This window comes from Prinia subflava, chromosome 9 (genome assembly GCF_021018805.1).
Source record: "Prinia subflava isolate CZ2003 ecotype Zambia chromosome 9, Cam_Psub_1.2, whole genome shotgun sequence".
Taxonomy (NCBI): Eukaryota; Metazoa; Chordata; class Aves; order Passeriformes; family Cisticolidae; genus Prinia; species Prinia subflava.
In genome coordinates this window covers 4,114,310-4,138,938 of record NC_086255.1, presented here as the reverse complement: position 1 = coordinate 4,138,938, position 24,629 = coordinate 4,114,310, and the positions used below count along the sequence as shown (strand labels likewise).

Here is a 24,629-nt window from a genome sequence, read left to right as displayed (position 1 = left end):
CTGGAGCCATTCTTGCTGGAGTCACTGATTTATGGCACCAAATGATGCTGGCAGGGTTTCAAAGACAGTCCCAGAGGGGCTGGGATGTTGGTGTTGTCTGTCCAGGGAAATCCTTCATGGACAGCTCTAATCTTCCAAAAAATCAAAATCCTTTTTTCCAGGGCTGAGCTGTCCTTTAGTTTGTTTTAATTAAGCATGAGCCCTAGCAGAGTGTGCAGTACAATTCCACTACCTCATCACTGTACAGCTTATAATGTGATTTTAATACATATTAACAAAATTCCACTAGGTGCTTTACACGTGTGATATTTGTATGTGTTGTGATGCACATTACAATGACAGACATTCAAATTCCACATAGTGGCATCCGTGTTCAGGAGTTCAGAGCTGTGAGTTGTGATTAACAGCACAGCTGGACACTTCTGGAAGTTTCTTGCAACAGAGGAAACAAACGGGCTTAGTGAGCATGTCACCATCATTACATGACAATTTATACTGGGGTTTTTTTTGTTTTTTCCTTTTTCAGGTGTGTAAGGGACCCAAGCTGTGGCAATTACCCCTCATCAGGCCAGAGGTCTCTGCAGTTCCATTACAGAGCTGCTGTACACCCCGGATCTTGCATACGGTGCCAAGTGTCAGGCTGCAACATGCGACCTCCTCCTCCTCCCCGACCCTTCCAACCCTTCCCCGGGCAGAGGCTCCCTCCTCCCCGACCCTTCCCAGGGAACAGGCTCCCTCCTTCCCGACCCTTCCCAGGGAACAGGCTCCCTCCTTCCCGACCCTTCCCAGGGAACAGGCTCCCTCCTCCCCGACGCTTCCCAGGGAACATAGGCCCTCATTACCCAGGCTTCCCAGGCGCCAGGAGAGCCAAGAGAAGCGCAAGTGACAAGGTCGTTATTGTCGTTGTCCCCAAGTAAGGAGGCTTCTGACTATGGCATTTTGTTGACCGCCTCTAGACCTGTTCATTGTGTTCCAAGATCTGCTGCTGATTTCTAAAACTACGCTAGTGGGAGTAAATCTAAAGGTATTTAATCTTAACTGCACTTGGGTTCCTTAATTTCAAGTCTTTCTTGTACAGATGATCTATAAATGCCAAAACTTCAGTAAATACTCTCAGTGAAAAAAATAATTGGATCAATTGCCTGTTTTTTCTCATCAAGACTTTGTTTCCCCCTCCACGTTCCTTCAGTTCATACAAAACTCCACCACACTCATAACCCTGTGCTCTCCTCACAGGTGATGATTTAAAGGGCGTTTGGTTCTGATGGACACAACTTTGACTGGCAGGGATCCACACGCCAGCTCACACACTCACTGCAGATCCACAGCCAGTCACTAAAGGGATGCTAACATTCCAAAATTCCTTGCAAGTACGTGTGTGGGTTTAAGAAACAAAAGGCTACACAGAGTAAATGCAAATTTAGCATTTCCAGAAGCCCAAGGGAATTCAAATGCTATGCAACATCTTTAAACATGCATTCAATGCCTCCACACTCAAAGGCAGTGTAAGTACATTGCAGGATGAAGAGACAGTTGTATTCAAAATCCTTAAAGTGAGCTAAAAATCAGAGAGTTGTTTTAAAGAAGGCATAGATCTGAGATTGTATCAGTATCAAATGCACTATATATATTCTGTTTATCTGCAAGATTTTATTGATTTCTGCACAACAGGTCTTATATAGGCAACTGAAGGGTGAAATGTTAAACATCTCTAAAAGTGAATCTTATTTTAATACTTCCTGGAAAAGAAAATATCACGCAGAGTGGCATGGCTCCTACATGCTTATGCTGCTTTTGAGTCAGCACTTGCTTCCCACATCTACAGCTTTTGCCAAAAATGTTTGTGCACCCAACTGAGGGGTTTACCATGAAGTCCCTACACTTTCCAATTTAAATGGTGCACCCCAGAATCCAAGAGCAACAAACAGAATGGAGTTTGAAACTTAACCCTCCACAGAAGAGGGATTTGGAGTCACATTCCCACCTCCCCAAATGACAGCAAAACTGATCCCAGGGAGTTAAAGGAAGTGTGATGCAGTAAGGAAAACTCCTCTGGTCTGGAGCTACCCCAGCACTCCCTGTCTGGGAACAGCATCCACTTGAGAGAAACCCTGAATGAAGCACTCGCACTTCTTAGGATCATGAAATCTGGATAAAGTTTGCTAAGAATGTATTCATTTCACTTGTTCCTGCACACTCAGGTAGTTTAGGAGGGAAAAAGCCATCACAGTCTTGTTCTGGGTATCTCTTAAGGAGCCTGGATTCCTAATTTAGGTGCCTGCACAGCCAAAAAGGCTTCCACAGAACCCAGGCTGGGTTCACACTTCCCCAGCCCTCCCAAGACAGCTCCATAAACTGCCCAAATCAGGCAATGACAACCCAACCTTCCTTTTAGAGATGGAACAATAAAATATCTTCAACAGCAGTGCCAATAAAGCAAAAGCACAAACTACATTCTGTTCTACTGGTAACACATTTCACAGCAAAAATTAATACAAACAAAAACGGTGAACTAATTACATGTAGGTAAAAAGATCAGCAGTAACTCAGTTTATTCAGAGTACTGGAAACTGGGGAACTGTTCATACAGCTTCTAGCAACGCTCCTTAAATAAATAAGCCACAAAGGGCATACAAAACTCTTATATTTAGGAAAAAACATATGTCCTTAAGATCTTTCATAAAACTAACAAGTGTGTACAACAGTGGATAGAATTACAGTAACAAAATGCAAGTTAACAACGCTGAGGTTCTTTACAGTTTTAACTGCATAAATACTAAGCTTTGTAAAGTGTAATTATTCTTATTGAAACCCCACCTTTGAATCCCTCTACCTCTCTCCATTAGAAAACCCCTCGTTAGAATCATAGTGTGCTTGGGAAATTTTGTTTGGTTTTGAGTTCTGAACCAAGTCCATCAAGAGAAACATTTTATTGTCTATGTGTGTCTGAAGAGCCTGGATTTGGCAGTCAATGTAGTCCATTAGTTTCTTCTCCATCAGATCCAGGTTTTTTGAAATAATCTTTTCCAAGTAGGAGCAAATAGGCTGTTGTTCCACTCTGTAAGAAGAGCAAATATAAGAATCAGTAAAACCTATTTCTTAATGACAAGGGGCAATACAGACATCTGGGCACCTGAACATCTTTTAAATGTAAAATTTCATTTATTAGGCAATGAACTTTGGAAGGCATTAGGTTTTTAGCACAAGTAAAATACCCTGCCTGGCAAACTTTAAATCTCAATTTTTTTCATAAACATGCTATTGTAGATGGTCATCTTCTTTCAACCTTGTTTTTAAAAAGGCTCAATTATGCATTAGAGAGCTTAATTACATAAAACAAATCCACACAACTCAACAATATACACAGTTTGTATTCTGTCAGCATGGCAGATGTCCTGGTCAGGGAAAGTGCTTCCAGAGTTATCCAAACTATAAAACTCTCTAGGTTTGCATCTGCATTCTTTAAAAATACTGGAGCTGAGATATTCAGTCTCCATTAAATCCTGATTCCTACAACATTCCTACATCTCATGAGTTCCATTGTTGTTCCTGAGGTATCAAACTGTGACACCTGCACTAAAAATGCCAACAAGTGAGGAGGAACAGGAAAATCAGTGGGATGATACACACTAAGTACAGCAGAAAGATTGTGCCACATGGTGTGAAAAAGGGAAGATGTACAGATTTAGGGTAAAGTTAATCAAAATTAAAAGATAGTAGGTGAGAAAGACAAGCTAAATGTGTATGAACATCCTTTTAAAATTAGATTAAATGGAGGCAGAAAATAAAACAGTTTAGTAACAACAAATTATGTGATTTCTTCTCAAAAATTCCTGCATTCAAGCAGCTCATCTGAAAAATTGTAATGCTCACCACCACACAGCCTTCAAAATCATGTATTCTAAGATTCCCTATTGCTGCTCATGAGAAGAGAATTCTTAAATTATGCATTTTGATTAAACTTGATAATAAATAGTCAATAGTACTTTGGGAAATTCAGCAAAGTTAACTCACCCAGCACTCTGAACACCTTCCTCTTTAGCCCCTGCACTCCTCCCGAGGTGCCTCTCTCCATCCTTGAGCCGCAGGTGATTCACCTGAGTGCACAAGTTTTGAAGAAAAGGAAGAAGCACCTGTGGGTTGGCCACGTTTGGAGTTTCACCTGCTTGCTGCTGTGCTTGCAAAGATCCCACGACTTTCAAATCATTCCTGAGGTCAGCTGCAATTTGCTGGGTAGGAAGTCTTTCAGAATCCAAAGTATTCCCTCTTTCAGGTACCTCTGAGTTCAGATCCCGAGTTGTTTTTAGGGCTTTATACACTGCTTCAGTTGTTACATGATTTTTCACAGGCAGAGGTTCACTGGCTGAGGGGCTCAGTGTTGCCTGAAGAGCTGCACTGTGCAGTCCATCCACCACGCTGTCACCTCCAAAGTCAGGACTTCTCCCCAAGATCCAACTGAGTTTGTCTCCAAGAGGGAAACTGTTCTGATGGGGAGAAAAACAAGACCATTAATATTTGAGTATTCAAATATACTGGAAATTATACAGCAATAGCAATACTTCATAACCCAGCATTCTACCAGTAAAGATTTTAAAAGTAGTTTTGAACTACATTCCTTTTAAATATGAAGTGTTAATTATCTTGTCAGTGTTCAAGTAAGGAAAGAGCTTAACTGACTTCATTTCTACCATGCTGTGTCCCCAAAACTGAATTATTAACATCAGACAGATTCAGAATTGTGTTGATACAGCCCACTCTGCAGGATTAGGATCTCAAGTAAATGTTTTGTGAGTTCCTTCTAGTTGAAGGTGACATGGTTACAATGACCATTAAAGAGATAAACCAGCCCATCTATCTACACCCCAAACATTCCAAGGAAAATTCCCACTATCCTTGACCAGCAGTGACAATGGAAACAGGCAAAAGGAGACCAGGGTGGCAGTGAAGCTTAAAATTATCACAGTGCATATAATAACACTAATCCTGGAGTACATAGCCTTATTCATTGCACTCATCTGAGAGCCAACAGATAAATCAGGATGAACAAGGCAGTAAATGTGGATTAAAAAAACCCAAAATCTTTTTAGAACATTCCTAAGTGGTGAAATGTTTGTGGAAAAGTGAGTTACCTTCTGCTGGCACCGCACCATGTCCATGAGCTGCTGAGCACCTGGAGACAGCTTAGACCCCATGGACTCCATTATAGTTTGCACTCTGTCTAGATCTATGCTTGAGCCTAGTGAAGGAAAATCAGTTGCTAGTTTTGCAGACACTGCTTTCACTTCTAGAATTATTCTACTGATGAGTACTCTGTGTTTCTCACCAAAGGAGAGCAGCTATTGCAAGAAGGAAAAAAAATACTTTGGTTAGGGAAAAGAACATTTCATGCTTTGTTTGTACATAGGGGATGATGCGTTGTTCTTTGAGTCTTGGGAAAAAACTATACTGAACTCTTTTCCAGGGAAATTAAGCCAATTTCTCCTTGCTATTATTCCCCATAAAATTCTGACAGGAGCACAGGTGCCTGAGTGCCCCAAAGATAAATAAAGATTTTCACAAGAAAAAGATAAATAAAGATTTTCTTATTTAACCCCAGAGCTGACAGTTGTAATCACAGATCTGCATTTTATCTGGGTTATGGGTTTTTTCTCCAAGACTAAATTGTCTGTATCATATAAAATCATCATGAAAAGCAAACTGAGATACCAATTTAAAAGGAGCCATCAAGACATAGTACCAGCCAACAGATTTTTAAGTGATTATGTGAAGAGATAAAGTATATAACACCAATAATTTTATTAAAAGGAATGCAATTTAGTTGATTAAGTGATTAAAAAGATAAAAGAAAAATAAAACAATGCTGTTCAACACCCTACCTTAATTCTACAGGATGCTGCAGGGCATTCAAACTTAAGGTGCTTGTGGTATAAAGTAACCTCTTCAGTTTCACTAGAAAAATAAAATAAACAAGCTGTGAAATCAATATACAAGGTACTTAGAAATACATCATATCGGTAAATATTTAGATATGAAACTAAGACTGACTGGGACACATTTCTAATGCAGATTTATGGTTTCCAACAGCAGTTTCAGTTTCTAGGTTTTAACAGTTTTTTTACTTTCTAATAGCAGGTTTAATGCTTATATGCAACTTGTAATGAATCTTATCAAATATTTATGTAAAAATTTGTGTGTGTGCATGCACTGTACACTAGAGAAGCTTCTGAGGTTCAGTACATTATTCACACATCCTCCCTGAGGCTCTGAGTCGACTGGTTTCTATGTAGCTAATTAAGCAGCATATGTGCCATGTAATGACTTAAAACAGAAAAACAGCTTTATTTCCCCCAGCAAAGCAAGGAAGGAAGTATCAAAGAGGAAAACAAAACCTTTTTTAAATCTTCTCTCTTGTTCTTTGAAATGTGAGATGACTACATATCAAAGAGACAAGAGGTCTTTCACAGAATCCAATGGGTTGAGCTGGAAGGAACCTTAAAAGTCACCCAGTGCCACCCCCTGCCATGGCCGGGGATACTTCCACTGTCCCAGGCTGCTCCAGGTCCGTTCCAACCTGGCCTTGGGCACTGCCAGGGATCCAGGGGCAGCCACAGCTGCTCTGGGCACCCTGTGCCAGGGCCTGCAACCCTCACAGGGAGGAAATTCTTCCCAATATCCCACCTAACCCTGGTCCCTATCTCTCCAAGCCCTTGTCCAAAGTCCCTCTCCAGCTCTCTCGCAATGGAAATCGCTCCAGGGTCTCCCCAGGCGCCTTCTCTTCTCCAGGCTGAACAACCTCAATTCTGTCAGCCTCGTTGAAGACATCAGGTGTGTAACAGCAGGAGCTCCTCACAGACACACACAGGAGGCTGCCCGTGCTCAGCACTCACCCCGGGGCCGGGCGGGTGCCGCGGCTCTGCCCCCGGCCGGTGCCGCAGTACTCCTCGCCCACGTACACCTCCATGTTCCGGGCCTGGCTCACGATCCCCACCGACACCATCTCGGAGCCGGGCCGGCACTGCAGCCGCAGCTCGCAGGGCTCCTCGCCGCCCGCCCGCCGCTCCACCAGCACGGCCTCGCTGCTGCGGGGGGAAGCGACACGCGTCATCCCGCCAGCCCCGCTCCCGCCCGGCCCAGCCCGGCGCCCCTCTCGCCGCCCACCGCCCTCACCCGGGCTCGCCGTCCCCTGCACCCCGCCGCAGGCACAGCGCCCGGGCCAGGCCGCCCGGCGGCGCGCAGGGCCAGGAGCACCGCGCCGACACGCAGCGCGGCTCCCGGCCTCCCTCCTCCGCCTCCTCCTGCTCCGCCGCCGCGGCGCAGCCGCTCGACATCGCGGGGCGCCGGGCGGTGCCCGCCGGGGACACCCGGGCGGGGCGGCGGCACCGACCGAGCCTCAGCGCCCGCCGCGGCCGGGACGCGCCTGCGCCGCGCGGGGCTCCGCGCATGCGCGCTGGGGCGGCGGGAAGCGCCTGAGGGAGCGCCGGGGGCGGCACCGGCACCACGGCCCGGGGGGGCCCAGGGGCGCAGAGACCCGTGGGGAATTCGCGTGGAAAACACCTCTGAGACACCTGAGTCCGACACACGACCCAACATCGCCCTGCCAACCGTGCCTTGGCACCGAGTGCTACGTCCTTAAAACACCGTTCCTTAAAACACCTCTGACTCGCCCAGGTCGCTGGGCAGCCCATTTCAATGTCTAATCACTCCTTCTGAGAAGAAATTCCTCGTAATGTCCACCCTAAACCTCCTGCGGTGCAGCGGAAGACAATGTCCTCTTGTCCTGTCACTGGTTGCTTGGGAGAAGAGAATGAAGTTGTGCCAGGCGAGGTCTAGGGTGGATATTAGGAAAAGGTCCTTCCCCCACAGTGTGATCCAGCTCTGAACAAGCTCCTCTGTTTGGCTCAATATTTCAGAGGTCATTTCCAACTGGAATGATTTCTGGATTCTTTGAAACTCGTAATATGTCAAAATCTGGAGCAGCGGGATTCTCCCGAGTTGTGTCCTGCTAGTGCACCACGCAGGAGAGAGGCTATGAATAAAAGAAGCCATAAATAAAAGATGAGGTTCGTTTAATTTTCAGTAGGATCTCACCTTCTGGAGTTGGGGAATGCTGCTCCTGAGGCTGTGGCAGACACAGAGAATGAGGGTGTCGAGTTCTGCTTCCTCCCAGTGCTCAGTGCAGGAATGTTCAGGGTGTTCTCAGTCTGTGACTCTCGAGAAATGGACCTGAACGGGCTTTAACAAACTAATACTGCAAATACAGCCAGCATTCTGCTTTCTGCCACTGAAGGCATTGCTTTATAGGATTTACCAGCAATGGAAAACTGAATTTGCTCTGCTTTAATCAAAGAATTAATTAAAATTAATTAATGTAAATGTTTGAGTGTGTTGTCTCAGTCTCATTTTTGTGTTTGTAAATGCGCTTGTTACTTCTGAAATGCACTGCAAACTCATCCAGTTTTAGAAGCGTTTATTTTCTGCCTTTGGTGACAACGTGGTTGTGTGGAAGATTACTCTCATGCTGGGAAGAACAATGATCTGCACAAAATTATGGACTTTTGGTGAGGAGAATTGTGTTTTACATAGAAGGGACTGGGTAGAACCTCTGTTTTGGGGGTTTTCATGTGTTCATATGAATTACATTTTTATGTAAAGATGAAAAAATGGAAGACGAGAAGCTGAAATTTCAAAGAGTAAATTGATTCATGCTAGTTTTTAATTGAGCTGGCAGTAGCCAGGATAAACATCCTAAACACTTCATTTGTCAGTAGCAATATTTTATGTTTCTAATCTCTGATCTCACCATGGGACGAAAGTCCCTTAGAATAAACCAGTTTGATCCCGACACGGGACTTGCTCTTTCTCCAATCAGCATTTAAGAATGTGCTGCTTTTTATTTGCATTAGGCTGTCTGACCAGTTTTCTCACAAGCCCAGTGGATTAAATTTTACTTCCCATTTCCTCAGCAGAGATGCAGTATCAGAGAGCTTTTTCTGTTGTTTACCTTGGGAGCAGACGGTTCTCGTTCTTCTGGTTCCCTGCAGAGCAGCCAGAGCCAGCTCGGATGCTGGAGTAGTTTCTCCAGGAAGTCATGTTAATGCACAGCCTATTTTTCTTCACTTTTGGACTAATTTTTACTGGAAACTCTTTTTGGATAAAAGGTAAGCTTTCTTTTTTTTTTTTACATATTCAGAAAGTTTCTGCAAGTCTGCCTGGACCCTGATTGTAATGATGCACATCTTTGACACTGAGCCACAGCTCTCCCTGTGCAGCCCTGCTCATTGAGAGGATCTTGGAAAAGATTACAGGTTGAAACTTTTTATAGTTGAGCTCTTGGTGGGTTTTTTTCCTCCTGGATCTCATAGGTATGATTTCCATGTGTCATTTTCTGTGCAGGACACTGATTGTGATAACTGCATTGCTGCCACTCTCATCAATAGTCAAGACTGTAGAAAAACATTTCTTCTTCACTAATGTGATGGAAATTCCTTCAATTTCATTGTAATTTTTCATTAACTCATATTCATTTCTGATTTGGCTTCACATTTTAGATTGAAGTGTAACACCTGAAATGTTTCTTAGAAAGTGGTGTTTTTATGATGTGCATCAAAGATGGTTTCCTGCTTTCAGGTGTCAAAATTTGAATTGTTAAAAGAGCATCTCCATGGTTAGTTCAATATACAGTTCACTCATGAAACAGAATGGCTTTTGTGATTTAGATAATAAAATTATGGAAGATTAAGAGCAGAATCACCATATTAAGCGCTGATATTCTTTTCAGACTGGTTTGCTAATATCAGCTTCCACATTTTGATTGCAATTGCAGCCAGTACTGTTAAACATATGCTACCTGCACCTAGCTTTTAAAAATCCTGATGCTATCTAACAGGGAGAGATCATCATTACCCTGGAGAGCCCTGCTCACTTTGAATGGCTGGTTGTGTGACATTTTTGCAATTATGAATTCCTTTCACTGGAATGTGGGAGGCTGAGGGTGACTTTGTACTATAAATGTGAAGAAATCTCTTTGTTTCCTTTTAAAATAACAATTTAATAAGGAAGAAACCACCTCCATTGGTTAAAACTCATGTTACTGTTGATTCTGCTTAAAAGCAATGGTTGTGTCTCTTTTAATCAGACCAGCTGATGAGCAGACAAGAAAAAGGAAGATTAATTCAACCTGACACAATTTTTTAAAAAGTCACTGGAGATTGTTTTTGTCTTTAGAAGCCCATTTGCCTGAAACCAGATACTTGGCAGGCTTCTTATCTTTAGCTTCCTGCATTAGCATGTTGTTCTGGAGATAATTCTGATATCATGTAAAAGGCTACAAACCTTTTGCAAAGATCTGACTGTTGCTACAACAAACAAAAATGCAAGATTAGGCGATGGCTGGAGGCAGCGTGGTGAGCCACGTTTTCTTCCACACAGGAGGTGGACAAAATGTATCCTGAGGACAGCTAAAATATTCCTTATTCAGGACGATGGGGAAAGCAGAAAGCCAGCTGCACCAATTTTCTGTGGTACATCAGGTTAAAAGTGAAGGTTGTGGAAGGAAAAATGACGAAGTCAGAAAGTCAATAACCCTGAATATGAGAGAATTAAGATTTTGTTTAAATGCTTTGATAGTTTTTATTTGTATGCTGCAGAAGACCCCAGCTTTAATCTATAGTAACTTTAAAAAAAGTCAGTTTGATCATTGCTGAACTATTTCACTCTTTCTCCATTTCTGGCTGGATCAGAGTAGACTTTTGCCTATCACCACTGTGCAGGTGCCAACATAATGCCTTATCCTTTCTGATTCTTTACCAATTTCAAACTTTATTTTCAGGTGTATCCTCTGAACACACCTCCAGCTTTTCTACATTAGAAATAGTCATTCCTCGAAGTCTGACAGGCAGAGAGAAACATCCCCCATTTTCTCATGAGGTTTGTTATTCTATCTGATTTTCTCTTTTTTCTGATGGTTGCTGTTTTCCAAAACACTGTCCTACATTAGACACACATACAATGGATGGTATATAGAGATTTTTGTAATGAAATGCACCTCACTCTCTCCTGAATCATAGTGTTTTCAACTAGTTTTAAGTAAATTTGTTCCCACAAAGGCCTGTGATTTTACTCTGAGTGCCTTCCAAACTTCTAATCCTATTAATGACCTTGTAGGACAGCAGTGAGAAGGGACATAAAGAATATTTTCATTTCTTCTGAGTCAGATTAGATGTTGAACTTGAGCTAACATCCGTGCTGTCCATGTTCTGGTCTTTGGATAATAACCAGAGGATTTCAGCCATGTAGCACGCAAAGGATCTAAACGGTCCCACAGAGTGGCCCAGGTTAAAAGATGAGTTAAGAGAGAAACCTGAGCCTTTATTCTTCAGTTCTGAGGTAATTTACCTTTGTGCCAGATCCGGAGTTCATTTACTGAAGTACCTGTTAATGAAACAGCATTAGTCATCTTTGTGCAAACCAATTAGGGGATAAAAGACTGGGACTCGTTTATCTGATTTACATAAGGAGTGTCACAAAGGGAGGTGGAACTGAGCAAAGAGTGCATTCATGGACTGCGCCCTCCTGTCCAAACGAAAATATAGATTCATAGAATTTAAACTTTACAGAGGAAAGAATGTTCACTTTGCTGCTGAGAGGTTGAAATATGGAAGCCTGAGGGATAGGAATCTGTGGGTTTTTACTTAAAACACACAGAGTAGTTGGACCTCTCTTGTCAAACAAAACATGTAATTAACAAAACTGAAATGAAAAATCATCTAATTAAGTGATCTCTTTTGTTCTGTTTTCAGGAGCATTCAGATGACAATCTTTCTTACTCAGTTAAAACCAGAAATGGAACATACCTCCTAAAGCTGAAGAAAAATAAGTATGTGATAGAGAGTTCTAAGGAATTGTCTTGTTTCAGGGTTAGTTGCATAAAGACAAGCATTTTTATACTGAAAAAATTCAGAAGAAACCATTTAAATGGCAGAATGTAGCGACTACAAAACAACTCTGTTAAATAGTGTCAAATATAGTGTCTCTGTTATGGTAATATCTTGCAAATAGAAGGGAATAATAGTTTTTCTAGCAGTGAAGAAATTTATTTTGATTTCTTTTATTATTAGCAGTGCAAGATAGAACATTAAAAAAATATTTGGGGAAAATTAGAATTCAGTTCAACATTAGTATTTTATTAGCAAGGCAGAGGGGTTTTAGCTGTGTTGTATTTGAAGAAATTTTTCTGTTTCTCTTGTTCCTCATTCCTCAGCCTGTAATAGACCAGGTCCTTTTGCAACTGAGTCTGCTTAGATTCCTCTCTATGGATATTTTATTTAAAATAAATAATGATAAGTTTCAAAAGAACTTATTTTCCAAAAACTCCAGCTCATTTTAAAGTATTTTGTTTCATGTGCTTGGATTTTAATAATAATTTAGCATTGAGTGTGCTGCTAACACAGAATGTATCACTTAGCAGGAGTCTTGATTTGTTTCTTGTTTCTACACCATTAAAAGAGCAGTAGTTTATTTTTGTTTCCAGAAAACTTCTTAGTGACGACTTTAAGCTGTACACATACGGGAAAAATGGGAAACTGCAGGCAAAACCATCCAAAAATGAGGTATTGTACATAATAAAACTTCTCCTTTGTGTCAGAATTTTCTCTGAAAAGCCAGGGAAGCCAAGAAAAAATATATTTGCTGGCAATGAGACTTTTGTGAGTTTTCACAGTGGAGCATTTCTGATTAACAGAAATTAATTACCAGTGATCTAAACATGAGGTTCATGAGGGACTGGGCTGTTTGTGGCACCCCTGTTCCCCAAGGTGTGAAAGGATTTGCCAGGAGATTATGCCAAGCCTGAATTTGAGCCACCTTTGCAGAATATGTAATTTAAGGTACAAAAGCAGCATCAAAGCTCTATAGTGTTTAAATCCTGTATCAAGAAAGCCTTATAAATACTTCTAAATTTAATTTCAATTTTAAACTGCACGTGAGCTCAGTGATATTTAATTGTGTGGTTTGTGCATGAAAGATCTCAGAGCAGCCTTTGAGAGGACGCTAAGAACAGGATGAGCAATGTAGATTAAAATATTTTTATAAAGGATGGTGATGGGTTAAAAAAAATGCTGGCTGTGTTCTAGAAGGGACCACAGGCTACTTCAGGTACTAATGTCAAGGGATATTCTCCTTCAAGAAGGCCAGGAGTACTTCCCAAGTAGGGAACTCTGTAAATTCCTAACAGGCAGCCCTGATGGCATGCAAATGATATGATTAGTTAGAAAATAAGTTTGCAGTTGAAGACAATCCCCTCATTATGTCACTAATTATGTGGGTTTGTTGCATTTCAGACACACTGTTATTATCATGGCACTGTTGAAGGAATTGCTGACTCCACACTTGCTCTTAGCACATGTGATGGCCTTAGGTATTTCCTCTTCCTATTTCTTTGACTATTTCACCATTTGATGAAGCTAAAGCTTGTTACAGGTTTTACAGTTTCCCTCAACTCCCACTTTTTTCCCCTTTTCCAAAATTCCTTCACAGAAAAAAAAAGATAATATGAGAGAAACCGTTATAAATATAGGCAGAACCTTGGCAAGAACTGAGGCTTCTAGTACTTGATGTAAATGTCATGACCAGAGATACCTTTGCAGAAAAGAAATCTTACCTTGATGAAGCTTTTGTTGAACTTAAAACACTCCTGCAAACAATTTTGTATTATGAGTGGGTACATTTCAAAAGACAAACCATTTACATGAAAAAAATGTGTCCAAATTTGAACTGATTTTTTGTGTTTCAAATCCAATAAATTACAAATGGGATAAAATTCACCCATGTATCTTTCAGGTGAAGTTTCACAGAGAGATGTCACTCACAATAAGTCAGGACATATCCTGGCAGTCCTTTAAATGAACAGAGATAAGGGCTGAAAGGACCCTTTGCATTAGCTCTGTACCCACAATCCAGACTTATTTACTAACAATTTGGCTTCATTCTCTTTTTTTTTCTTCCTTTTCTAACTGATTCAAGAAGCCCACACTTGTTGAGTATTTTAAATAGGTTCTGTTTTGTCTTTTATTGGGCATTTGAACTTAACACCATATTAATATAATTTTAAAAAATAATTTATTTCAACATAGTGTCTAAGTATCCAGCTGTTATTCATTCATCTAGTCATAACCATGAAGGAAAAATGATGCAATAATGTTTCATTCTGTTCTGATTGTTAGGGGAATTCTCTACATTGGAGGCAAATGGCACGGAATGGAGCCCCTCAACACATCCAGCACATTTGAACATGTGCTTTATGAACTGGGAGATGTGCAGGGTATCCCCTTCCACTGTGGGGTGCTGAATGGCAGCCTGGAGCATGAGATGTTTGTGAAGCAGTCTGTGAAATACACATTTTCATCAAACAGTACCTCCAGCAGGGCCAGGCTCCTCAGGGTAAATATATTAATGTATTTCTGTGTCTCTCTTGAGCTGCAGTCCAAGGCATCTCCAGGGCTCTTGCTCTGGCATCCCTGCAGGTGGGATTGGCCTGGCAGGACATTTCCCTGTGGCTTTCATGGACACCAAGCTGGTGGGAGCCCTGCCGAGGAAATCCTGGAACAGAAAATCAGCACAATGGGGATCTCTCATAGCTGGAAGCAACCCCGGAGTGGAAGAGCAGAGTCTGGCAGGGCACATGGGCAGGACATGAAATGCACAAGCTGCCATGCATGCCAGTGTCTGATGCGGTGTGAATTACTGACAGGAGATGTTTATGTGGTAATCTAACACAAACTGAGGCCACAGTACAAAATGCAACATTGCAAACTTGTTATGTTAACTTACTGTGCTTTCTATTTGCAGGAGAAGCGAGCTGTCCTGCCCCAGAGAAGCTATGTGGAATTATTCGTGGTTGTGGATCACAACAGGGTAATTGTATTGTCCAACATTAAATACATTCTATCATTTTGCTAATTTTTCTCCTCTGACATTGTTATGGAATTTTACAGTTTTTGCTGAAGAATTCGGATGCTGCTGCAGTGCAAAAGGAAACAGTGGAGCTGATTAATTATGTTGATGGGGTAGGTCAGATAAATTGCCTAGATTCAATAGTTTCTGTCTTATCATAGTGCTCAGAAGAGCAGCTTTCTTTCCAAAAGATATGTTTAGGTACTTTCATAAAGTAGATTATTTTCAGTTATACTTCATTGTATATTCTAAATATTTTTCTTTAGTTTACAATTTATAAATATTTTATATTTCACTTATATTTACAAATATCATATACTGAGTTTCAAAGAAACTGAAGTTATGTTTTGGTCACTATGTTCTTACTCAGTAGTAAAGAAATCTTCTTTCAGAATTCCATCAGAACAGCTCAGGAACATTGATTATCTTTTTTTTTCCCCCAGATGTATAGACCATTGAACATCCAGATTGTTTTGGTTGGATTAGAGATTTGGACAGATGCCAACCACATATCTGTAATGGAGGGTTCAGCTGGAGATGTGCTGAGTAGATTTGTTTCTTGGAGACAGAAAGATCTCCTGAAGCGCTCAAGAAATGACGTTGGTCACCTCATAATGTAAGTTTGCATTCAGTAGGAAAACCAGCCATGCTGCCAGTGTTAATGGATATGATTTGGGGCTTGTATACTAATTAAAATATACCTGGAGTAAAATTCTCTGCACTTCCAAAATGGTTTAACCTGGAAAAATGACAAGAAACTATAATGGATTCTCAAGAGTTAATCAACTCCAGGGTCAGAGTGACCTCCAGAGGTCCCTTCCCACCTTAGCCATTCTGAAATTGAGTGCACTGACACAGCAGACTTAGGTGATTGATCATTATTTTCAAGCTCTTACTCAGATATTCATTATAAATTAGAATAAAATCCTGCTGTGGCGATAAATTCCTTCTTGACTTCAGGAAGACCAAATTTTGCCTTGCAATATTTCTTTCCAACTCTTCAGTGTCTTTTAGTAGAAATCATGAACTTTCAACCCATCTTTAACCCCACCTCCAAACTGCTTTTGTTGCAGAGGGAGAAGCTCTTTCAGTGGATCCATTGGGATGGCTTTTGTGGGCACTGTGTGCTCACATGTCCAGGGAGGCTCAATCAGCACTGTAAGTCCTTCATCATTTGGTATGGAAGAAACTGGTCCTTGACCTACTTGGTCAATCACTTGCTGTTGGGGTTGGCTGATTTCTTTCATGGGGTTTCTTATGGAAAGACTTGTGCATATTTTACACTGTTTTTTTTAAGTACTTCCCAATTTCTTTGTCAAATTCCAGCCCACTTGGCTCATTTAATCTTCAGTGAATTCTTCTGGTAATCTTCTAATTCATCAAAAACCTCAATATTGCATAATCTCATCCTTACACCATTAAAATTCATACCCACAGAGGTTTTGGGATGGGAGTGCAGCTACAAAATAATGGTGGGTTTTTTTACTCCTTAAATAGGAAGTGAACATGATGCACTGTAGTCTCAAGTGTCTGGAATTCCTCACAACAACAGTCCTGTAAACAGGCAAAATTTTTTAAAAAATTAGTACAAAATCTTAGTACTATTTAGCACTATTTAATACTGTAATACAAAATTAGTATATTTTTTTTTCTCTACCCTTGGGGCAGAACCAACAACTCCAGAGGTTCCTGTCCTTAAAGTATGGATGCCACAACATGGTGGACAATCTCAGAAGCAGATTCTGTTCTTTAACAGTACATTTGTTGTTGAAGACTCCTTTGAAATCATTGTCTAACAGTGTTAGAATAGAATTGAATCACACAGAATAAAACCTGCAGTGGTGATCCAGCCCAGCTGCCAACTTATTATCCAGAATATGATCCTCAGGGAAGGAGTGGCAGAAGGTGGCCCCACCTGAAAATAAAGTGACAAACTGTCAGTCCTTGCTGCTTTCACCTTATAAATGCAATTTGTCGTAGTCCCTGAAAGCTTTGTGGTGGGAGTAAATCACTGGGTACAAACAGTATTTTTCTTAGTTTCACTTTTTTTCACTTGGCTTTCTTTATCAGCTGAATCATAACAAAATGTTACGTCATGCCACAGTAGTTGCACATGAACTGGGGCACAATCTCGGAATGAAACATGATGACAAGAGGTGTCCTGTATCCTACATCATGCACAGCACAGATAAGTAAGATTTCCTGTTATTTTATTTTAATAATTTATTTTGTTTGCAGTGACTATGCCATACAAGCTCCTATGAATCTGGAAGAACTTTAGTGAACTGGGAGTTGTTTGAAAAATTTAATCACAGAGGTGGATTCACTGATTCAAGATTTGACATAATTTATATGAAATTTTATCTGTTTTCTGACCAAATCAATCTTTATTTGTAACATTCCTAAAAACATATTTGAACTGCTGGGGTTTTTTCACCCTGTTGAGAATGTTTTATGTGTACTCATTGGCTTTGTGCAAAAACGCAACAAATTATTGAACAGTTAATTAAGAAAAAAACCTTCTTATGTTTCCTTCAGTTCATTTGTTCTTTGGCTTCCCCTTAAGAGAAAAAGATCATAATATTGTATTTATCCCCAGCTGTATTAATAAATCAGAGTAACTGAACACTGGACAAAACTACTCTAGGAAGGTGCATTCCTCAGTTCTTAGGGACTCCAAGTTAAGATGAATGGTTTCCTGAGAATAATTTTAATCAAACATTTTTAGACTCAGTATAGAATTAATAAGGCCTGTTTCATACAGGACACCAGACTAGATAATCTGATGGTCTCTGGGTTCTAAAATCATTCCTATTTTAATAGTATTTTAAGCTTCTAGTTCTGTACTTTAATGCAAAGTAAAATAAAAATTAACTGTTTCATGATCTCTTAGCATTATGAAATACAATATTTATTATGGAACAACAATATTTTAAGAGCTTGAGTTGTATGTTCTCATGTAAGCAAAATATTTATAATAATAAAATATTATCCTTTCCAGTGGATCCAGGAATTTTAGCAGCTGTAGCGCTGATGATTTTGAGGCCTTTATTCTAAATGGAGGAGGAAACTGCCTGAGAAATCCTCCCAAAACAAGTAATGTGTACAAAGAACCTGTCTGTGGTAATAATGTGGTCGATAACAATGAAGAATGTGACTGTGGCAAACCACAGGTAATGCATGAAATTGAGCTGGATACTTGTTGGATATAATATTATTCTATATAATACTGGCCTAATTGCATTATTATCTGAGGAGTTTTCCTTGTAATTTTGCATTTTTGCAAGCAATATTAAAATTAATTTTAATAGAAGTCTAAAATCATGCCTCGATTTTGATGTGGACTCAGTTAAGGGCTGTTGGACTTCACAAAACATTGAGGTCCTGCTGAGAAAGAGGTGAAATTCAGAGCAGAGTGTGTGGGAACACCACTGGGTTTTGTGCTGGTTTTAGCATCCTGGATATTTCTGTTCCCTGACAGAGACTGTTTATCTACAGAACACCTACAGGCTTGTTACCTGTAAGCCTTTACCTCCTGTAAACTTTGCCTACACAAAATGACTTTTAAGAGTCACACTTGTATTGTGAAAATGTCCCTCAAGAACGGGATGTATTGGCTCATTCTTCAGAAGGTAAAAGTGTCTCAAAAAAGGCATCAAAAAATCCAAAGGCTGCCAGCAAACCCTGGCTCCATTGGCATCCCTGTGCCACAACACATCAAAACAGGTGTTTTTCTGTTGACTTGTGAAATAAAACACAGCAACAGTGTCTGCTGGTTCTTTTTAGAGCAGGAGAATGTGAGAATGTGACATGGAGAGTTATTTAAAGTTTGGCTTGTCCATCCACGTGGACTGATGAGTACTTTCCTGGCTATATAAATGAAACAGCATCCCCTTTCAATGTTCTCAGGAATGCTCCAACCCCTGCTGTGATGCTGCCACCTGCAAGCTCACACCTGGCTCACAATGTGCTCAAGGACTGTGCTGCAAAAACTGCAAGGTAGGCAATGCTTTATTAAACTAAATTGTTACTATTCACTGAGATTTTTTAGTGTTTGAAAAGAGCTATCCAAGTCTTCTTGACATATTTTCAAATGACATTCACAAATAGGAGAGCATGTAAGAAGAGAATTTGTCTTCCTTAAAATCACTAAATGTTCCCAGTTCTTTTGTTTCTCTCTAGAACTTCCTCTCTAGCGGTACTAAAAGTGTTCTCCCTGTCTGGTGCTAGTTTAAAGTGGCAGGAGCAGAGTGCAGAGCCAAACAAGATGTGTGTGATCTCCCTGAGTACTGCAATGGAAGCACAGCCTACTGCCCAGACGATGTCTACATCATGAATGGTTACCCCTGCAGCAACAGCAAGGCTTATTGCTACTATGGAGTGTGCCAGAGCTTTGATTCACAGTGTGAATCTATCTATGGGAAAGGTTAGCATTTCATGTAAACCCATTTGTGGGCTCCTAGCAGACATTTCCAGTTTTTCTTTCTGGTATTTTTCAGACACCTTACTGAGATTCACTATTTTGTTTCTACAGGGGCACGAAAAGCACCTGATATATGCTTTGAAAAGGCAAATATTAAAGGAGATAGGTTTGGAAACTGTGGAATGAAAGGTGGAGTGTACAAGAAATGCTCTGTCCAGTAAGTCACCACCAAATATAAGCTAACCCTAAAATCTTCAATGTAAAAAAGAAAAAAAATTGTTACAAGCCCTAAAGTGAAAGATCTAAAAGAATATATTTTTTAAATGCAAGCTAAAAAGTTGAAATGGATTTGCACTGATGCTGATTTCTATGTGTTCACCTTGTCTCTGATGTCCTTCATTCCATCCAGGCACAGTCTGTGTGGGAAGCTCCAGTGCACATCTGTCAGTCTTCAAAACCTCCCAGCCTGGAGCGTTGTCAACAATGCATCCGGGGTTCTGTGCTGGTCCTCTGACTTTGACTTGGGATCAGACATCCCTGATCCTGCTCAAGTTCACGATGGGACAGCCTGTGGAGAGAACAAGGTAAGAGGAATCACAGCAGCATGACAGAATATATTCCAGGTGGAAAGTTCTGAACTTCCAAAAACATTACCTGGCTCTCTTGTGCATATGCCATAACACAAGAAAAATCTTTTGAGATCAATACATACAAACAATCAATTGGCTCTTCAAAAATTACATTATCAGTCATTCAAATTACTCCATTAAAGTGCATCCACAGAGTTAAGCAAACCTGAGACAAATAAGGTTATAAAATTCTGAAATACTGAATGTTGTATCAGCTCTTTTTCTTAAAATGTAAGTGAAAGCTGCAGACTTGTTAACATGTGCACTTACATAGTATATTTATAAAAGGATGGGATTTTTTTCAGTTTTGTGTTTGTAAGACACTAATTACTTGTTCCAGGCCTGTGTAGGTTTTGAATGTGTTGATGCAAGATATCTGGGCTACAGCTGTGATGTAAAGCAGAAGTGTGACAATAATGGGGTGAGTAGCTGGTGCTTTGTGTCCCTTTTCTAGACTGTGCAAATTCCCTGCTTTTAAGCAATAACCAAGCAGGTGGCTTTGCTTTTTCCTGATCTGTATTAAAAGTTAAATCCACTGTAATTCATGTTGCCAGAACACTGCAACCCCCTTAGCACTAACATTGAGAGGCATTTGTCTCAATTTCCCAAGGAAATTTTTTTAATATTACTGAGCTGGTGAATTGTAAAAGGAAAATATTCCTTTGAGGATTAAAGTCTGGTAATTCCTGATTTATATATGTCTCTGTGAAAAATCAACATGGAGTCCAAAGGTTGTAAAACCAAGAAGGTTTCTGGACTGTGATTTATTGCAGGCAAATAACACAAATGTGAATTCAGAGAGAATTATCACGGGGTATCAGAATCCCTCAGTGGTTTGGGCTGTTCTGGAGGGGCAGAGCTCACTCCCAGTTAATATTCAATGTATTTCCATGCACTGCAATACAGGATTTCTTGTTTCCACATGCAATTCCATGGAACTCCAAATCCATAGCAAAGGTCTGAGTGGCCCCTCTCAGGGAGGTGCTGTTTGAGTAATCCCTGTTTGGGCTGTAGGGGTGTGACAGCGACGGGAGCTGTCCCTGCCTGACTCACGACTCCTCCTGTTTGGGCTGTAGGTGTGTAACAACAACGGGAATTGCCACTGCAACCCGGGGTGGGCCCCTCCGTTCTGCAACCAGTCTGGCTACGGTGGCAGCATTGACAGTGGTCCAGCTCACACAGGTAGGACACTGAAACTGGCCCTCCTTCTGCCCCAGGGACTGAGAAAAAATATCTACTCAAAACAGCTTCTTTTCAACTGTTTTTTTCTATTGCATGAGACACAGATCATGGATTGACTTGAAGAACAAACATTATTTGATATTGAAGCAGCTTTTGCTGGCCTTTACATACAAAATGTTTTCCTTCTCTTTGCCTAAAAGCAAAGTTCATGGTCGGTAGCTTTCTGAGGAAAATCTGTGTTACTTTCTGTAGAACTTAATTGAATTTTACTATATTTGTACTTTGGGAAAGGGAAAAAATATTTTGTATTCATTAAAAGTTCAGGAAGGCAAAACAAGCATGCTGAGCAGTTGTGGTAAGCCAATACAAAATTAATTTATCTGCTTTAGAATTATTGAAAATTCTTATGGAAAAGGACAAACATTGCTTATACATAGGGTGGGTAAGGCAGAAAGAACTTGTAATACCATAAGGCCAAATCCTACTTTTCTGATTGTAACATGTTATAAACTTCAGTGAAATTATTTATTTTTATTTCAACGATTGGAAGATTGTACTTTTTAAAACAAACAAAAAATGCTTTAAAATTTGAATTCCATGATTTCAATTCTTTTTCCCCAGATACATCACTACGGGATGGGCTGCTGATTTTCTTCCTCCTTGTGCTGCCTGTAGCCATCCTCACTGCAGCAGCAATATTTAAGCGTGATGCAATAAGGAGAAAACTTTGCAGGAAAAGCAGAGAGCAGCACAGGTATTTCCCTTCTTACAGGTGCTATTCCAACATGAGGGTGTGCTCCAGGTCAGTGCAGCAAGGCAGGTGGATGCTTTATCTACACAAAAAATCCACACCTCCTAAAATACCAGATTTTAACAGCCCATCCCCTGCTCCTTGGAAGTGCAATCCAGACACTCCAGTTGTCTGCTCCACAGCATTTTTTCCCAAATCCATTGCACTTTCCTAATTTTTGTTGATAATTGTATTGTGTGGACACAGGGGCAGAGCAGATTGAAATTGCTTGTCAAGTCCAGAACAAGTTGGACTCAGAGCAGAATCCAGACCTCTGAGCTGTAGCTTTGTCCACGGGAAATGCTGCATCCCTGAAGGATTTGCTGATGATGTGGTTTCTGTTTCAGGGATAACAATGGGCAGGAACCAAAGCAAAGCAACAGAGCAAGTCATGAAACTGGAAATAATCAGGTAAAATAGATACAGTATTTCATGTTGGGTAATCCAAACTGAACAGTGCCTTTTCTCCAAAACAGTTAATCATGGCTTTTTGATCCATTGAAACCACCTGGATTATTTCTTAGGCCAAACACTGGAGATGCTGCTTAGCCAGGCTGTGAGTCCAGTTCTGATAAAACTGAATAAAAATTATCAAAACAAAATGTTGCAAGAGAATATGAAGAAAATCCCAGCAAATGAAAACTAGTTCTAAAATTATGTTAGCTTAATACTGAATAATTATGTACACTTTGTGTTTTCTGTAACCTGATTTTCTGCAATGTTTCTTCCAGCCTGCTGCATCGAGTCCCAATCTTTTTACCATATTGCATTTTCCTAGTACAAGGTTTGTAGTGTTTAAAACCTTCTTCACTTCATCTTTCCTATGTTTATGTTGCTGTAAGTGAAGTTATTGATGTCCTGTGTCCTGCTTAGGGGGATTTTTCATGCAGCATCATGAGCTGTAATAGTTTAAAGGCTTGAAGGAAAAATGTTGGCATGAACACAGGTAAATGCTGCAAGGGAAAGGAAGGGGCAGAGAGAGTTGGGTGTAAATTCTAGAAACTGTTTAAAAATGGTAAAGAACTAGTTTAGAAATGTCAAGTGTCTCAAGTAATGAAATACTAAACACAAGGTGTTTTCCATACTTCAGGCAGCCAGTCCAAACCCAGCTTCCTGCAGCTTCCTCAGGACCTCAACGACCCCCAGTCCCACCCAGACCAGTTGTCTGAAATGTTTCTTGGGAGTCCTCAACCAATTCTGACAAGCAACTGGCCTGAAAAACAAATAAAAAGGATTTCAATGCTCCAGTGCTCTCCTTGTGCAGCCAAAATGCCTTTGGAAAGCACATCCCTCCTGGAAAGACTGGGTGCCAAGGGCACTGAACACAGATTTGGTGATACCCCAATGTTTTGCTCCTTGCTGCTGGCTGTGTTTGTGCCTCCTCTACCTCACCTCTTGGTTTTATAAATCAGAACCCGAAGTTCAACTTGCACAGGATTGTGAGAGTGTCAGAGAACAGGACTCTTCCACGCTGCTGCCTCACTCTCAGGCCACAGAGACGTGAGTTCAGTTATTCACAGACACAGTTTAAAGATGGGAGCTCTGCACTTTACCTCCTGGGCTGTCCTTTCCTCAGGACACTGCCAGGAGCTCCGAGGGCCTGTGGAGCCAGGTTTGGGGACAGTCCCTGTGCCCTGCTCTGACACCTGCCTGCCATCAGCCCTACCCAAGCTGGGGTTGAGAGCCCACCTCTCCCAACCCACCAGCCGTGTCAGCTTCCATTTCAGGCAGTTTATAAAAGCAACCTCACTTGGGGACACCAGAAACTCTGTAGCTCATGTCCCCTAGTCTGAAAGAACCCATCTCTGCTGTTACAGAAAATATGGGATTTTGGGAAATATCTCTCCAGCTCCACATGCTTCAAAGTTTACTGGGTTTTGCAGCTTGGCATTTTTTCTAGAAGCTGATTCCACTACAAAAGCAATGGATTAACTGCTGTCATTCTAAATGGGACAGTTAGAAGCCAGCACTGATTTCAAAGAGGATGTATAGAGTGACAGAGTTTCTCCAAAGAGGCCTCCATCAAATGGGAAAGTCCCCACCAGACAGAGCAGCAGCTGCAGTGCAGAGCTGCCAAGAACAGAGCTTGGATATGGACCCACCTTATGAGGAATAAGGCACACCCCGGCTGCGCTCGTGCAAATTTGGGGGTACTAGCTGGGAAAATGAGTTAATAACTTATAGGATTGCCTCACCGAGAAAACAATCCCAACCCCTCAGATGGCCACATCACCCAAGAGCTGAATAAAAGAACCCAAAAGAGATTGCTGGCAAAAAGTCTGTGTCTTCAAAGAAGTGTCCTCTTCCTTACTCCCTCAAAATCTCAAATTGTTATTTTTAAATATCCCTATCATTTAGATCTCAATTATAATATGACGTTGATTTTATTTATTACATTACAATTGAAAATAAATCCTCAGGGGCAGCGCGCTTGGTTGTATGTTTGTTTTGTGATCGCCATAAAAGGCGCCGCTGGACATGCAGGCATGGCTCAGCCTTTGACGCTCCGGGGGTCACTAAGGAGAATTCTCGAGCTTATTGTGGCACCAGAATTGGGTAAAAAAAAGGGTAAAATCAGACCCGGGTAAAAACCGGTTAAAAACCGGGTAAACCAGACCCGGGTAAAGGGGCCGCCCCTGGCTCTGGCGTTTGCGCC

The 24,629-nt window shown here is 41.0% G+C and overlaps 2 protein-coding genes across 3 annotated transcripts; one reads left to right on the top strand and one right to left on the bottom strand.

Annotated features, from left to right (window-relative positions):
• Positions 1–2,516: 2,516 nt before the first annotated feature.
• Positions 2,517–7,457, bottom strand: C9H10orf88 (chromosome 9 C10orf88 homolog). 2 transcript variants are annotated; one of them, XM_063405165.1, is made up of 6 exons: positions 7,168–7,457; positions 6,888–7,079; positions 5,877–5,949; positions 5,130–5,336; positions 4,015–4,484; positions 2,517–3,058 (listed from the first exon to the last, which is right to left on the bottom strand). In XM_063405165.1, the coding sequence occupies exons 1-6, from the start codon at positions 7,440–7,442 to the stop codon at positions 2,830–2,832; spliced, it is 1,446 nt and encodes a 481-aa protein (XP_063261235.1). In that variant the 5' UTR covers positions 7,443–7,457; the 3' UTR covers positions 2,517–2,829. The 2 variants fall into 2 exon arrangements, with proteins under 2 accessions (XP_063261235.1, XP_063261236.1); XM_063405166.1 differs by having other exon boundaries at positions 6,888–7,076.
• Positions 7,458–8,929: 1,472 nt separating this feature from the next.
• On the top strand, positions 8,930–24,540 carry LOC134554540 (disintegrin and metalloproteinase domain-containing protein 9-like). The gene is made up of 22 exons (XM_063405144.1): positions 8,930–9,158; positions 10,829–10,926; positions 11,799–11,875; positions 12,530–12,608; positions 13,338–13,414; positions 14,220–14,436; positions 14,845–14,910; positions 14,991–15,062; positions 15,393–15,565; positions 16,023–16,107; positions 17,020–17,141; positions 17,951–18,122; positions 18,859–18,948; positions 19,180–19,375; positions 19,484–19,589; positions 19,782–19,956; positions 20,342–20,422; positions 21,078–21,183; positions 21,805–21,937; positions 22,321–22,384; positions 22,705–22,757; positions 23,064–24,540. The coding sequence occupies exons 1-22, from the start codon at positions 9,089–9,091 to the stop codon at positions 23,140–23,142; spliced, it is 2,391 nt and encodes a 796-aa protein (XP_063261214.1). The 5' UTR covers positions 8,930–9,088; the 3' UTR covers positions 23,143–24,540.
• The last annotated feature ends 89 nt before the right edge of the window (positions 24,541–24,629 follow it).

Coding starts and splice junctions, on each gene's coding strand:
- LOC134554540 (XM_063405144.1), top strand. CDS start 9,089: ATGTTAATGCACAGCCTATTTTTCTTCACTTTTGGACTAATTTTTACT. Junction 15,063..15,392: donor TGATTAATTATGTTGATGGG/GTAGGTCAGATA, acceptor TTTTTCCCCCAG/ATGTATAGACCATTGAACAT. Junction 19,957..20,341: donor CAGCCTGTGGAGAGAACAAG/GTAAGAGGAATC, acceptor TACTTGTTCCAG/GCCTGTGTAGGTTTTGAATG.
- C9H10orf88 (XM_063405165.1), bottom strand. CDS start 7,442: ATGCGCGGAGCCCCGCGCGGCGCAGGCGCGTCCCGGCCGCGGCGGGCG. Junction 7,080..7,167: donor GCAGGGGACGGCGAGCCCGG/GTGAGGGCGGTG, acceptor TTCCCCCCGCAG/CAGCGAGGCCGTGCTGGTGG. Junction 5,337..5,876: donor CAGCATCCTGTAGAATTAAG/GTAGGGTGTTGA, acceptor TTCTTGCAATAG/CTGCTCTCCTTTGGTGAGAA.